At 22.5% G+C, this 16,595-nt stretch overlaps 3 protein-coding genes across 8 annotated transcripts in view; 1 reads left to right on the forward strand and 2 right to left on the reverse strand.

Annotated features, from left to right (window-relative positions):
• Positions 1-16,595, forward strand: part of LOC412101 — a 76,729-nt gene that overhangs the window by 16,877 nt on the left and 43,257 nt on the right. The window lies entirely within an intron of this gene.
• LOC724995 (1-acyl-sn-glycerol-3-phosphate acyltransferase alpha) lies at positions 3,391-8,343 on the reverse strand. Its single transcript, XM_001120897.5, has 5 exons — positions 8,186-8,343; positions 6,773-7,072; positions 4,577-4,892; positions 3,999-4,164; positions 3,391-3,925 (listed from the first exon to the last, which is right to left on the reverse strand). Exons 2-5 carry the CDS (start codon positions 6,979-6,981, stop codon positions 3,786-3,788), a joined length of 831 nt encoding a protein of 276 aa, XP_001120897.2. The 5' UTR covers positions 6,982-7,072; positions 8,186-8,343; the 3' UTR covers positions 3,391-3,785.
• Positions 12,356-16,423, reverse strand: LOC724951 (1-acyl-sn-glycerol-3-phosphate acyltransferase beta). 4 transcript variants are annotated; one of them, XM_026443203.1, is made up of 4 exons: positions 16,279-16,423; positions 12,837-13,152; positions 12,581-12,749; positions 12,356-12,493 (listed from the first exon to the last, which is right to left on the reverse strand). In XM_026443203.1, exons 2-4 carry the CDS (start codon positions 13,113-13,115, stop codon positions 12,357-12,359), a joined length of 585 nt encoding a protein of 194 aa, XP_026298988.1. In that variant the 5' UTR covers positions 13,116-13,152; positions 16,279-16,423; the 3' UTR covers position 12,356. The 4 variants fall into 4 exon arrangements, with proteins under 4 accessions (XP_026298988.1, XP_006562088.1, XP_016769872.1 ...); XM_006562025.3 differs by lacking the exon at positions 16,279-16,423 and adding an exon at positions 14,888-15,186; XM_016914383.2 differs by lacking the exon at positions 16,279-16,423 and adding an exon at positions 14,842-15,185.

Below are 16,595 nucleotides of genomic sequence, written 5' to 3' on the forward strand. Positions count from 1 at the left end.
GAGGGGCACGCGTCGTAGAAAATATAATTCCGGAAATTCAACCGGTTCCATCGTGCGTAAAAGGTTCTGGTCTACGAGTGACGCGTTAATTGAAGAGCGACGCGTTGCTGCTACGTTTTTGAAAAGGAATTTATGGACAAGAAACAACGGCGTAGGCGATGATGGTGGTCCAACTTCCGGATTATTATAAGTTTCGATCGTGGCAACGCACTTTCGCGATAATGGCCATTTCGAGAATCGTGTAGCTGTTACCACGGTCTCTGATCCACATAGTTGGACATGCTCGGTAACGTGGATTAAGTAGAGGCCGGCTAATTCTTCTTACAGCTCGTCTGTTCGCGAGAGGAGGGGAGGAGGGGATATATGTAACGAGGGAATGTAATGAATGTGGAGAAAAAAAAAAAGAAAAAAATATCTGACGTTCCATTAGAAGCAGCACCGATCTGTGAAAACAAGCGAACGTGATTTCGACAATAGCTGAGGAGATAATTTATTTAATTATGTTCATTTAACGATAATTAATTTGTCGATTTCGTTTCGAGGATGTTTTTAAAATGTTCACGATTCGTTTCGTTGAAATTCTTTGACCCAGCATTGCTGAACAACAAATAATCGCGTATTTTAATTCTGTAATGGCAGGAGATATTATAATTTTGTTATTTTATATTATTTCATTTAATTGAAGTACGTCCATTTAATAACAAGATACGATTATCGCGCAATAACAACGAGTGTTTATTCTTGTTTCAACTTAGTAGAGCGTTAAATGTTGTAAATATACCCGTGCAACAACATCTTTGAACATGTCGAATCTAAAAAACAAAATAAGTACAGAAATATTGATTATTTAAATTATAATTTGCAAAATTTGCATTAAATAAAGACAAAGATAAAGTGAGACATTATATCGCGTCTCATTCTGTCTCGTTTCATCTAACGCAAACTTAAATTGGTCTCCACTTTAGTTATTGGGATAACGAGCTGGAGGGTGTACGATAACTCGATCGAAACCTCAAAGATTATGATTGTAGTCCAAATTACAATAAAAATATTCATAATAGATATTAATAAAAATTGTTTCTAAATTTTGTACAATACCTGAGATACCTGTAAACAAATTCATGGATAAAAAGATCTATCACCAAATTTAACATTCATCCAATAATTTTCGAAATACGAAAATAAAGTATAAAACAATCTTTGATGAAATTAGGTAATTATTGCCATCATATCTAGTATAATTCATAAGAAATTCAACTTCTTAAGATTTCACCCGTTATATCTGTATTAACAGAAAATAAATGGTGGTCACATATTTACATATATGCTATCGTATATTCGAAATTCTATTCGATAGTCACAATCTCTTTTTGCAAATATCTCGAAAATTAAGATGGAGTGAATATATGGATGAAAAAAGTTCTCATCTTCTACATATTTAAAAATCGTCAAAACTCCTTTTTCAAACAATTATCACGATAGATAAAAATTAAATATGCTGAATTGAGCATATAAAATCACTTAATAAATCTTGATTAAAAATAAAACAATTTTATATATATATATATATATATATATATATATATATATATGAGAAGATAAGAGAAGATTTTAAAACATATCGAGACACCTGTTGAGAGATTCAATGAATGAAATTCGACGTTTGTCAGGCGCTTAACGTCAAGGAAGCCCCAAAGTCCTTGAAGGCTACATGACGTTTCTCTTTGTAACAAGGCAAACATTCTCTTCGCAGAAATCTTTTCAGGGCTATTCCAAACGAACGTCGATACTGTCCACCGTAATGGCGATTCTAACGGCGAACTCTTCGTATCTTGTGCGACTTGCCGACAGACAATCGTCCTTCGGCGGAAATTGCATAGTTCTTTTGTCACTGAAACAAGCAACGATCTGTACTACCGGTCGATTGGTTTCGTGAGAAAATTCTCTGAATACTTAATTTGAAATTATCGAACTTCGTTTGAAAGAGTTGATATTAATCAGGGATGAAATTACTTACATTTTTTTTGTAAATCAAAAATAGGAAGAGATTTTTTCTTAAGATCGAAGAATTGGACTTGCAATTAATGAAGAAAATGTAAAAATTTGAGACTTACGTTAATGATGCTCAATCTAATCAATATTTATTATAATTTAAATAACACGAAATAAAATTTATTTAATCGAATGTTAGTTTTAAATTTTGTTTCAATAATTCCATAATTATAACATCGAACAAATATTTTAAAAATTATGGTAGGTAAAAATACAAATAACAAAATAATTAATAAATATATTTTTACTAAAGCAATTTTTCAATATTTATAACATATAATGTTATAAACATTGATTTGAATTACGATTTGAAACAAACGCGGCATAGATATATTTCCTCTGCTCTCCGAATAAAAATCGTATCATTATATAAAAATGTTTCATTAAAATAAATATTTTTAAAATAAAAATTTTTGAGTAAATTAAAAAAAGAGAGAATCGAACGTTCATCAAAAATTTTATTAATTATAAATCTACAATATTAATTAAAATTTCTAATTAATTATGTAAATTATTAAGCATGCAATTTTAAACATAATGCAAATAGCAAAATATGAATAATTATGAAGAAATTTTTTTAAAAATAATTTTCTTTACTTTAATGAAAATACCAGAAGAAATGTCTTTTAGACATTTAGAGTCTTTCCAAAATTGCATCATTATGAGCAAATATTTCTCAAGCATAATGAAACAAGTCCAACAAAGAATCTTTCTCCAACGATGAAGTCCAACATTCTTAAGAAGAAGAAAAAGAAGAAGAAGAAGAAGAAGAAGAAGAATACCAAAACGGCCTTCAAAAGAAGAGCATTGGTCGGAAATGGAATGTTTTTATCAACCTCCTAATGAAGCGTACAAGAAGAACAAAACACTATAGTTTCGTTACGAGCAATAAACAATCAACATACCGATTACTCTTCATCTCATCTTGGTCAAGCGATTTCATGCAAATGTTTCGTGAAAACACAATCGTTCTCTTTCCAAGGAATTGACCCAAATCACAGATCATTAGCATTATAAAGTATATTAACGAGATCACGTCGTGATTCATTGTCAGCTAAGAATTGCATAAATCAGCATCGATTACTCGGTTCACTTTCAGATCTAATTTAAAAATGAAACGAATAACCGAGAAATATTTTTTGTAAAAAAAAAGAAGATATAAATAAAACAGAAATTAATAAATAATTTTATTTAAAGGAATAAGATATTTACGCGCATCGAAGTTCAAAATATAGAATAAATTATGTATCGATATCGAGTTTTGATCTTACTATATAATCAGCTATAAATATATATATTAAATATATAACATATTTAATATAAAATATAACAAGATGATTATAATAAATCATATTCCTTTTTTTTTTTGACATTTTACAAATCCAATTATCAATTTTTTTTGTCATACATAATATGTGATAACAGAAAAATGTTTGATAATATAACTATAAAAATTAAATTTTATAATTAATCATAATTATAATAATTATAATAATTACAATAAAATTTTATACCATTGTGTTAGTGAAAATCTGTTACAAAAAAAAATTAAAATTATCTTTATTTAATGCATACCCATCGTTATACATCAGAGCTCATAATTATTTTGTAATACGATGACTATTTGAAAAATATTCCATAAATATTAATATATGTAAAACTATTAATATAGTGGCAAATATAAAGAAGACTAGTCCTCGATTTACAACCTTAATTAAAACAATCGTTTTAGTTTAGGAAGATTGTATTTCACGATTAAGTTCACGTAAAGTCTCGCTCATAACATTTTGTGTTTTTTCCAATAATTTATTAACATCATCAATCGTCATTCCTTCTGTAGATATTGCTGGTAATGTTTTAATGATAACTCGACCTTAAGATAATTAATATTCGTATTATATTTATATCAAAATAAATCTTGATATTCATGCATAAATAAGACTCACCAGAATCAAATTTCTTTTCTTTTGATGATAAAAAATAATAAGAAGAAAAGACAATTGGTAATATAGGTATTTGACCATGTATAGCGGCGTAAAAAGCACCTTTTTTAAATGGATGAATTTCACCAGTATTTCGCCTGGTACCTTCTGGATATATCCATAATTTAATCTATATTATATAAAGTATGAATAAAAAAATAAATTGATATATATAATGAAAATTATGAATTTCTATTAAATGTTAATTTGATTCGTGAGATTTTTAAAGATTAATTCTAGAGATTAAAACAACGTGTATAAAGGATGATTTACGTATATACGTACATGATTATATATAAGGTGATTTAATTATCAAGATATAAATAATTAAAATTTAGATTATACGAAGTAAAGCGACAATAGAGTGAGATAGATCTATTTCCTTCTCGCTTCATCTAAAGCTATAATTTAATAAATAAATCTTAGCCAACATTTTTATATCGATTTTCAGGTTTGTTTTAAATTCTAAAATTAATCCTTTTAAGATATCCGACGAATATATTGACATTATATTACATTTATTAAATTAAATTAACAATTACCTTTTTCTCTTTGACGTACTTTGCAGTATCATTTATAAGCAATCTAGCTTTTTCTGCATTTCTTCTATCTATAAATATTAATCCTGCAAGCCAAGCAGCTAAACCAAACGGCCAAACATAGAAAAGTTCTCGTCTTGCTATAGCTGTACACTTTTTCATTATTGGCCATATTTGATACATTCCCAAAATATCAAAAGCACTTTGATGATTTGATACTATAATACATCCCCTATCTTGTTCTAAATGTTCCTTTCCCCTTAACTCCCAATGTATTTCCACGATTTTAGTAATCCAAGAACATGTATATGATGCAATTCTAAAATATTTCATATAACGTTGATAACGTTGATAATTAATATAAATAAATTCATATATATAATGTATATATACATAAAAATATGTCTTTATATTAAACATGTATATTATATTTATAATATATTCATTTATAATGTAAATTAACTTTACTTAAAATTTTATTTAAAATCTTTTATCTCTTGTATATTCATTGTTACTTTGGGCATATTATTTAAAATATACAAATGCATAAATGATGCAAAAAAAAAAAAGAATAAAAAAAGAAATATAAAAAAATAAAGAGAGAAAAATAGTAAAATAAAAAATAAAATAAAAAAAAACAGTAGTAAAAAAATTGGCTAATTTTTAAAGTTATTTTCTATAGTCTAAGAAGTCTAAAATGTATAATGTACATAAATTTCGAATTATTTGTATCTAAATTAAATTTATTACTATATTATATAACACAAATACAAAGTTCTCTTTTCATTTATTTATTTATATATTAAGAGATAATATTTATATTATTATCTCTTACATTTTATTTATTAACTTTTTAATCTAATCTAATATTTTTATGATATATTAATATTAAACAAAAATACTATAATAAAAGTGGTGTGTTTGTGTGAACAAAAGAAATTAACAATTGTCTATTGTTGAATTAATTAAAATTAATTTGATAGCATGGAGATAATAATGTACAAAATATTTCATTTAAATGGATCTAGTCATAAAGAAGATAAAATAAAATTACATCTTATCGATATTATTTATTCTAATATTATTTATTCTAATATTATATCAACATTTCAAATATCAGTATTTTTTACTTAATATTTTAATATTTTAATATTAAATATTAATATTTATATATTAATTTGAGAATTTTAATTTTGAATAAAAGCTCTACGTACAAAAATAAATGAAAAAAAAATATAAAATAAATTTTTTTTTGTATAAAGCTTTATTTTTGAAGCTTTGAATTTGAATTTGAAAAATTGAATTTAAAAATACAATGTTTTATTTATCCAATATCTCGTTAAATGGTGATTATTTGAATCATCTATATTTGATTAATTGTTGACTATTCATCATATTTCAGTTCGATAATATTTTACTAATTAGTTACTAAGCATATCTAAAAAAAATTAACAAATTCATTTATCTTTAATAAATTTAAAATTTTTTTTTCAAAAACAAAGCTTCCAAATCTAATTTCATTATTTTTAATTTTTGTTTTATTTTCAAATTATGTTTAATTAAATTCATAGATTATGAATTATTTTGTATATGATCTCAATAATAATTTTGTTCTTGCAATAATAAAATTTAAAATTATTATTTATTTATTTATATACGTATATTCTTTTTTTTGAAATTTTATAATCAAATTTCAAAGAGAATCAGTTAGAGAATTATAAAAATTTAGACATATGGATGCATAGGAAAAATTTAAAAATTAATTTTTTTAAATAGAAAAAAATTTTTATACTCAATGCAGAATAGTAAATTCCGAATATTCTTACGTAAACATCATATATTTCATAATCGTTTCTAATTCAATTAAATATATTCATAAAATAATCTAATAGTTTTTTATCACTTTATAAATAATTAGAATAATTTATAAATATTTTTCATTAACAATCAAATAAAAAATTAGCCAATTTCTACCATTGTTTTGTTTTATATCGTTTATTTACTGCAACATAGTAACATAACTCAAAGATAAAAAAGAAAAAAAAATTAATATTTCTACTTTTCCTAATAAAAATCTATAAGTGAACTTTCAACTTGATATCTCACGATTCAAACTTATTTTCTTTGAAATTACAATTTTTTGTGTTACGTAAATGTCGCAGCAAATAATATGTATTCAAAATTAGTGCAATTACTAACAATAAATTGTGTATGTTTTTTGGTCGAAACATAAAAATTGGCAGCACCAAAATTACAATTATATTTGAAAGTCCAACGTAGAGAATGTATTTGAAATAATAAAGAAAAGTTCCATTCTTTTTATATAATAATGTTAACACAAGAATGAAAATGACGAGGAACATCTCAAATTTCAAAAATACCATTTTCAATAAAGAAAAATGTAACATGCAATATTTCTTTTACACTTTACACTGCACTATCACACTTTTTTTTACATAATGTTTACACTGACTTGTATCACTGACGAATATCGAAGCACTGAAAAGTATAACCAAAGTGTTATATTTTTATATGTATGATCTTTTTAATTGCATTTAATATAACTTTGAAGTCTTATTTTAATTAATTAATCTAACCTAATCTAATCTAATTATAGCTGATTATTTTTTTTTTCATTTTGAACTTTGTTCTTACTCGTTTACCTGAATATGCGAAACTGTTTTTTTCTTTTTTTTAATATACATTTAACTTTGTCGATATATTTTATTTTATCTGCAATACTGATATGCATAGTTATAATTAAAATACATTAAAATAACATGAGTAATTAAGCTATTAATGGATATTGCTTATTTCAGTGAAATTTATTTTAATTCATTTTACAATTTTCAAAGAAGAAAATAATCATTATCAAAATCGAAGGTATAAAATTTTTTCAATATTCATTTCTACTGTTTATAATATAGTATTGTAAAATTTAAAAAAAAAAATGATAACAAGAAAATGAAAATTTTATCTTAGAATATGCGATTTGCATCATAATATATTTTTAACAATAAAAAATGATAATTATGAATTTCGATCTTTCAAATATCTATAAGAATGAACTTGAAGGAAGGAGAGAAAGATAATAAAAAAAACTGAAATTAAGAAAAGAATTTTTTAAAATCTGAAATTGTGCTTTTCATAGAGTTGGAAAATAATATATAGAAGTAAATTCATATATTTATAAACAATAAATTTTTTCTTTGAAATATGCGTAAGTAATTAATTAAATAAAATACATAAATATATTAAATGAAATAAGCAAATATAAAAAGAAATAGCAAACAAATAATTCGTTTCATAAATGTGTCAATAAAAATATCTTATTGCAGAGTATCTATCTAAATTCCAATAAAATGAAAAAAATCTAGCAGATCCTTATATTAATTATTAATCAATTATTTCATTATAAAATTTATCAAAATATTTAAAACTATGCTAAAATCAATATTGAAAATTTTCATTAAATGCTTTTCAAATAATTTAATTATTATAATTATAATTTTATATGTATTGTAACTTCCAACAAAACATTAGAGGAATGAATTTTGCACAATTTGAAAAAATAAAATTCAACAAGCAAAAATATTAAAAACAAATACGTACTGTATTATTACAAATTTGACATTTTCGTTCAATTTTTAACTTTGCTCCTAACTTTGATCATACTTTGCACTATTCGAGATTTCACGTTTTGCTATCGCTTTTACTTATTCATACATGCTTGTTTGCTTATCACTCTCATACACACATCTGCTCCCCTTCCTACAATCATTCTCTTTTATATTCTCCCATACCAACTGCCGTACTCATCATTCATACCAATCTCACAGCTTGAAATAACAAGTTAATAATAGGATGAACAATTCGAAATTTCTTTCTGTAAAGGAAAAAAACATTTAAGCGACATTTTGAACAATTCAATGTAAAAAAAAAAAAGAAAAGAAAGAATTCAATTGGAATTTAATTGTGTAAAGAATAAAATACTCAAGAATTTCTTTGACGTTCACACAATTCAAGATCCCATTGTGAATGAATCGTTCTGATATCTTTCCTTTCGATGAATCTTATTTTTTTTCCACGAAAGGAATCGATTCACGATCATCCCCATGCTTCGTCTTTTACTCTCCATGTGTAAGTACTTGACGCGTGTAGCACTATCATGCATTCGTCACGATCAATGAATTTTTTTACAATTGTATTCAAGTTCCTTGAAACTTGAGAAGAAATAGGAGAATACTTTGTACTAAATAAGAAGTTGAGAAAAGAAAAAAAAAAAATACAAATGTAGAATCGAAGACTTTGTAAACATTTTAAGAAATAATGAATTCTTGAAATTTGAATTTCACGATTATTATTCGCACACGAAATTTCCATCATGCTTTCGCGTCTTTTCCAACACTTTATCAACAATTATCATCAAACGTCAACCTTTCTGATATTTGATGATAATGTTTTAATAATAACTCGACTTTAAGATTATTAATTTATAATATTTATTATTCATTATCATAATATTTATTATAATTTATAATATTTATTTATCCTCAAATCTTAATAATTTTTGTTTAAATTCCAATGTATGAGGTTGTAATTTTTATTTCAACAATATGCTAAATTTAAGTAAAATTCGAATTTCTCGACAAGAAAAATTAATAAAAACACAAAGAGCAAAAGATATACAATAATATAAATTTGAATTCGATATTGAAATTTTTGAAAAAATAATAACTTTATAATAATTTTTTTTTTTAATAGAAAATAAAATAAAATTATGAAAATTTAAATTCAATGTTCAATTGTAATGCGAATACAATTGAAACATACTATCACGACGACTATTGCTTAGGTTGTTATATTTATTTAACTTGTTTTTGCTACGTCTATTCATTGTATGTAATTGTCAATAGATTTAAATTATACTAAGCTTGAGATATTGAATCATTGGATAAGATTGAATCATTGTAATTCAAGAGAGATATTATTTTGACTGAAATTTAAGCTATTCCATTAATAAAACACGAATAAGACTTATTGGAATCGAATCTCTCTTTTTTGGAAAATAAAAATTAAAAAAAAAAAAAAGCAATTGATATAAGTATTCACTATCAATATAGATATAACGATGTGAAACGCAAATTTTTTAATGATGAATTTCACCAGTGATACATCTGGTGATACATCCTCTTTTGGATACATTCATAATTTAAATAAAATATAATAAAAACATGCAAAAAAAAAAATTAATATAAAAAAATTAATATAATGAAACAATGAAAATTTTTAATTTTTAATGAATGTTAATATATTCGTGAGATTTTTTCAAGATCAATTCAAGAGATTAAAATAATTTATATACGCATACACACGGTTATGACTTACTTATTAATAATTAATTGAAGTTTATATTAAAACGAACGAGATAAATCCAGCTCTATCATACTACTTTGTTTCATCTGGCAAAAAGTTGTAACTTAATAAATAAGTCTCACTCAACATTTTTGTATATCGATTTTTATATTTGTTTTGATCTCTGGATGATTGACTTTTGAAGATGAACGAATATATTAACAATACCATATATATATTATATTAATTAAATTATTAATTACCTTTTTTTGATGTTCTTTATAATATTATTCCTTACCAATTGAATTTTTTCTGAGTTCGTTGTATATCTATAAATATCAATCCAGCAAGCCAAGATACCAAATAAATCAAATGGGCAAACATAGAAAAACAGAAAAATTCTTTTCTTGCTATATGTATGCATTTTTTCATTATTTTCATCATCATCATCATATATAACATATTTTTAAAATATAAAATATGTTTTTGACTTGATATTATTATATAAGCTCTCTCATATTATATGCTTATAATATTAAATAGTAGTAGTAGTAGAAGTAGATGAAGTAGAAATGTTTCTGGGCTCACATAATTAAAAACTTGTAGTTTCTTGAATAATTAAAAATTAATAATTGATAACTAAAATGATTCAATAAGTGAGCTTCCAATTATATTTCACGATTCAAATTTTTATTATTTTCTCTACAAAATATTAATTTTATATAATGCTCTTTTTAATATTTCCATATTTTAAACTATAATGTAAAAATTATATCAAATTTCTTCATCTTTAATTATTTTATCATCTTTTATTCTAGATTATTATTTTGTAACGATGTTTTATGCCTTTCTTTTGTATTTTTAAATAATAATTAATTTTTCTAATATAATTAATATTAATATTCACTATCGTTATTTCTTGAAATTTATTTGTGAAAATTATTCCAATTATTCCTCATTAAATATCATATCTTTTGGATATTAAAATTTATTTATAACAGATATCTATCATCAATTTTTTTCTCAATAAAATCTCAATAAATTGCTTGAGTAAATGTTTGGAAAATCGATAATCAATGATTCATTTACTTATATATGATATAATTGTTTGATGAATACATAAGATAATTTATAATTGATAAAGTGACTATTATTGTCAAAAAAGGATTTGAACAGGAAGAAGAAAACAATGATACTTTTTGGTAAAAGGACTGAAAAATCGCAAAACATTTATCTTAAAATCTTAAAAGCGAATTTATTTTTTTTATTATCAAACATACACACATATATATATTATTAATAAATCCAAAATAAATATATAATAATTTCTTTTAAACATTATTTTATAATGTATATAGAAATTACTTAATATTATCAAAGACATATTTTCATTTTTTTTTTTTTATTTTCCACACATCCATATTTTCTTATCTTTCTCATACATTTGCTTTTCTTTTCACGAATATTCCCTATTATATATTTTCATTCGATTTTCCTCATCACTTATAATAATTTTAACCAAAATTATAATTAAATAGATAATTCAAAATTTTTTTCTAAAATTTTTAAAATTTAAACTTATTTATATACAATTTGAAAGATTTCCAAAGACTAAATTAAAAAAAGAAAATATATAAATAGAGTAAAATAACTTATTTGTGATATTGCTCTGTCTCGTAATTTTCTTTCACAAACTTTTTTACTTATAATTTAACATAATTTTTTTACATTATAAAATCGGAATCATATTTCTCTGCACAATATTAACAATCTCTTATAAAATTTCTTATTTTTTATATTACAAATTGTTTATAAGCTTTTTAATTGCACGTATGTAACACATTATACATTTTTTATTTTTATACATATATTCATATTTTCTCAAGAAAAAAACAATATTTATAACATGATTATAAAATGTTGATATTTTTTAAAAAAAAATTCGTAATATCATACATATTCATATTATTCTATTAAGTTCTTAATTCTATAATTTATTTCAATTATAATATAAAAATTGTTCAGGCTTGTGGATCATGCATTTTAAATTCTACTTAACGATATTTCAGAAATTCTCAATTATATTTTAATGATTCCATGATAAAAATATTTTTTTCTGTAAAATATTATTTTATAATCTTACAATTAGCGATATGTATTATCATTATTTCTTCTATCATTGCTTGTTGAAAGATAAAAATTATTTTTAAATACAAATACAAAAATTGATATATAAAAATATCATTCTCTTCATCATAATTCCAAAAAATATATATCTCTGATATTCAAATAATCAGATATTTTAGATATTCAAATTAAATTACTTTTAATTACAATAGAGAATAATAAAATTTTTTTTTATAATAATATGATTGAATATCTATTTATAATAATATGATCGCTATCATCCAAAAGTATTAAAAATGCTTCAAGATTGTACTTCTTTACTAATTTTATTAAAAGTATCGATCATAGTGTTTCGTGTTTTCTCCAATAATTTATTAATATCGTCAAGCGTTAATCCTTCCGTAGATATTGCTGGTAATGCTTCTACAATAACTCGACCTAGAAATAATCAATTAATAATTTGTATTTTAATATTAATTTTTACGCATAAATAAAATTTAATGTTTATATAAAAGAAAGATTTACCAGAATCAAATCTCTTTTCTTCATTTGATAGAAAATAATAATAGGAAGAGAAAACAACTGGTATTATAGGTAACTGACTACGTATAGCAATATGAAAGGCACCTTTCTTGAATGCATTAATTTCACCATTATTGCGTCTAGTTCCTTCGGGAAATATTATTAATTTCATCTATACGAAAAACATTTAAAGAAAATATTAATATACGATATTTATGAAAATGATTGATTTGCCTGCATGTTACGATTATTAAATTACCTTTTTTTCTTTAATATAATCCGTGGCATCGTTAAGAATTTTTCGAGCTGAATTCGACTTCATCCTATTTATAAATATCACTTTACCAAACCAACAAATTAAACCAGTTGGCCAAATATAAAAAATTATTCGTCTTGATATAATTGTGGTGTTTTTCAAAAACGGCCATACTTGATACAATCCAACACAATCTAAAAGACTTTGATGATTCATTACTACTATGCATGATCTCTCTTGTTCTAAATGTTCTCTTCCTCTTATCTCCCAACTTACTCCCATGAGTTTGGTAACAGGAGCAAATACTAGTGACAATGTTCTGAAAATATATTTCAAAATATATTATTTAAATGAATATAATATCTATTAACAGTATAAATAAATTATCATAATAGCGACAATAAAATTAAAAATTTATTATTATTTCTTTCTTTGTAAAAAATTTAGCATATATACAATAATTATCATAGGATACTTTAATTATCTATAATAATAAATATAGATTATCTATAATAATAAATTTATCTATAATAATAAATATAAATATTTCAAGAATTGTTTTTTCTTTTTTTTTTTTTGATTTTATTCACTTTATCACTGATTCGTAGAAAATATTTTTCATTATTAAAATAGAAAAAAATTATATAAAAATATTCATATTTCGATGACACATGTCTTAAGAAAGATATTTAAAAACATGCTAATATATATTTCTTTTTCACGTTATAAATAATTATAAATAATTATGAATTTAAATATGAAATGCACTTCAAATAGTTACTTACAATAAATTTTTTTCGCTTCTTGGTTGAAATATAAACATTGCTAATAAAAAGAGTGAAATTATGCTTGTGTATAAAAAGTAAATACCGAATTTTGTATAGAAGCGAAAAGTTTTGCTCATTTTATATAAGACAAGAGAAATACATATCAGTAAAAGATACATCCCGAAATAAACAGATATTGTTCTTTATTTTGAAGTTAAATACACTAATACGTTGTATCGCACTATTAAAATCAATATTGCAACTTGTTAAAAAAACATAGACATTAGTACACTGATACAATTTTAAAAAATATAAATTCAATTTGACAAACTTCTTTTCTGATGTTAACTCTAGAAGTTTCAATAACTAAATGATTATTAATATTTCATGCTCCTAGATTTATTTATTGTACATATATGCTTTCTTTTTTTTATATATTTTTTTATTGAATGTATATGAATATATATATATAAATTTATTTAATATTAATGATACAAATTAATATGAAAATTAAATTAAATTAATTGAAATTCAAATTAGAATATATTTATTTAAATTGTTAATTAGAAATTATGAATTGTTTTATTAATATAAAAAAATACAAAAGTTTTAATAAAAATAATAGTAGATAATAATAGTAAGATCGCAATTATTTATTAAATTCAATCAAAAATTAAGTTTCGCATTACTCATACGATCTCATATGAACAATTCTTATTAAAATATTAAATAATTAAAAAATATATAAAACAAATAATTTATTCTCATTGATTCGTTCTCATTTACTATTATAAGTTGCATTTTTCAATATATTTTTCTATATTTATAAATTATAATTTATACATTAAAATTTTTTTTAAATAAATAAAACTATTTTTATTTTAAAATTTTTTTTTTAATAAACTTTTTCATCATTTCATGACGTATGATTTAAATAATTAATTTATTTTCAATCAATTTGTATACGTAAATTATTAATCTTAAATTAATAATGTAAATATAATGTAATTATAATAATATAATAGTTTTGACTGAATAAAATGAATATTAAAAAACTTCTTTTCATTATTTTTCTTTTTTCATTTCTTATATATTACATATAGAGAACAGTTATATAACTAGCAAATAAATGCAAACAAATTTATACAAATTTTATATTGCAAAAATTTTTTGCATTGAATAAACTTGCATTGAATAAAGAAAATCTACTATTATTCATGAATTTGTAATTGTAAAATTACCTGAATTTAAAATAAGTAAATAATGAATATGCATATCATATCTTACATAACAACATAATAATTTTAGATTGCAATCCACTTCTCTAGATATTTATCAAATCCGTATTGCAAATTTATATAAGTTATTTTATTGTTCTCCTCTGTTCACATTATTTGTTTTTGTATATTTTTATATCGCTTGAGAAAATTGTTCTCAAAATAATTTTCAATTATATTAATATCCAAGAAATATGCAAATCACAGATAAAATAAATTTTTTTTCTATTAAAACAAAACTGGAGCTATTTTTCAATGTATGTAGCTGCATTGTTTTGTTGAAAAATATATTCAAATTTAGAAATATATTCTAGATAATTATTTTTTTTCTTATCAAGTTCAAATATTTAATATTATCCATTTTTTCATTGAATATTTGTCTTTTCACAATAAAAATCATGACATCGTTTATTAAAACTGAATTTCTTTTATATCAATTTCACAGAAGCGTTTTTTTTTTGTGTTTCGCTGTTAACTCAGGTTTCTTTTTAATTTCAATCCCTTAATCTTTCACTATCTTAATACACGATCGACATTAACACGATATATTAACACCAGTTCTCTTCATTATTTATCTTCATTATTTGTTAATTGGACACTATACACAAAATACCTCATTTATTTCGATCAGACAACAATGATGTTCATCATTTTCAACATCTTTTAAAACATTGTGTTTATTCTAAGGCTTCTTTTAATTATTTTTAACACTGATAAACATTATTCTTTTAATTCGAGAATCTATTTTAATTTTCAATCAATTTCTTTCCAGAAATTCAAATCTGTACAACGTAGTACTTTTATATTCTTAGTCTTTGATAAATCACAAAATGAACAGAAAGTTTATATACCTTAGTTTATACCTTGAACAGTTTATAAACATACAGACAGAACATATTGTCACATTCTTCTACCTAGAAAATAGTTTTTGCTTGTTGTACAAAAAATCTTGTAATGTTATGATTTATTTCCAATGAATTTCGTATACTTTAGGCTTCTAATATCACAGTAATATTTGTTAAAATAGAAATATAATAAATTTGTTAATAATAAATATTAAATTATACATGCAACACATTTCGTTGAGAAATTAAAAATAGCATGCATGCATATTTGTCATCTTCTATTTTAATTATGAATAAAATTATGAATGAAATAAAATTTTTTAAATCTATTTATTATGATACGATTCCTATAATCTAAGACTTTTACATCAAGATTATACTAGTGATTAAAAATATTCAAAATAATATTTTGTGTTTTTTTTTTTCAATAATTTATCAATATTAATCCCTGTCAATCCTTTCATAGATTTTAATTTTTTAACATTAATATTTATTATTAATATTTATTATTAATATTTATTATTAAATTTAATATTTATATAGCAAAAAAACTTACCAGAATCAAATGTTCTTTTTTCCCTTATCGTTAGATAATAAATAATAAAAAGAAGACAATATTGGTATTGGTAATATTGGTAATTGTGCATGTGAAAGATACCTTTCTTAAATGCATCAATTGCATTTGATACTGCGTCTGTTTCCTTTGGAAAATATCCATAATTTAATATATAATACTTTGAAAATTAATATATATAATATGTATATAAATATTCACTTACCTATATTATATTTATATTATTTATTAAATTATCTTTTTCTTCTTTTATACGATTCATGAAAAATATTTCAAGCTTCTTCTGAATTACCTTTATT

This window comes from Apis mellifera, linkage group LG10, assembly GCF_003254395.2.
Source record: "Apis mellifera strain DH4 linkage group LG10, Amel_HAv3.1, whole genome shotgun sequence".
Classification (NCBI taxonomy): domain Eukaryota; kingdom Metazoa; phylum Arthropoda; class Insecta; order Hymenoptera; family Apidae; genus Apis; species Apis mellifera.

What these genes read in the sequence shown, in the direction of transcription:
- LOC724995 (XM_001120897.5), bottom strand. Translation starts at nt 6,981, where the DNA reads ATGTTACATTTTTCTTTATTGAAAATGGTATTTTTGAAATTTGAGATG. An exon ending in AAAAACATACACAATTTATT is followed by an intron (nt 4,893 to 6,772) that starts GTTAGTAATTGC and finishes GAAATATTTTAG; the next exon opens with AATTGCATCATATACATGTT. An exon ending in AGAAAAGAAATTTGATTCTG is followed by an intron (nt 3,926 to 3,998) that starts GTGAGTCTTATT and finishes AATTATCTTAAG; the next exon opens with GTCGAGTTATCATTAAAACA.
- LOC724951 (XM_001120852.5), bottom strand. Translation starts at nt 13,779, where the DNA reads ATGTATCTTTTACTGATATGTATTTCTCTTGTCTTATATAAAATGAGC. An exon ending in AGAAGCGAAAAAAATTTATT is followed by an intron (nt 13,153 to 13,618) that starts GTAAGTAACTAT and finishes ATATATTTTCAG; the next exon opens with AACATTGTCACTAGTATTTG. An exon ending in AGAAAAGAGATTTGATTCTG is followed by an intron (nt 12,494 to 12,580) that starts GTAAATCTTTCT and finishes GATTATTTCTAG; the next exon opens with GTCGAGTTATTGTAGAAGCA.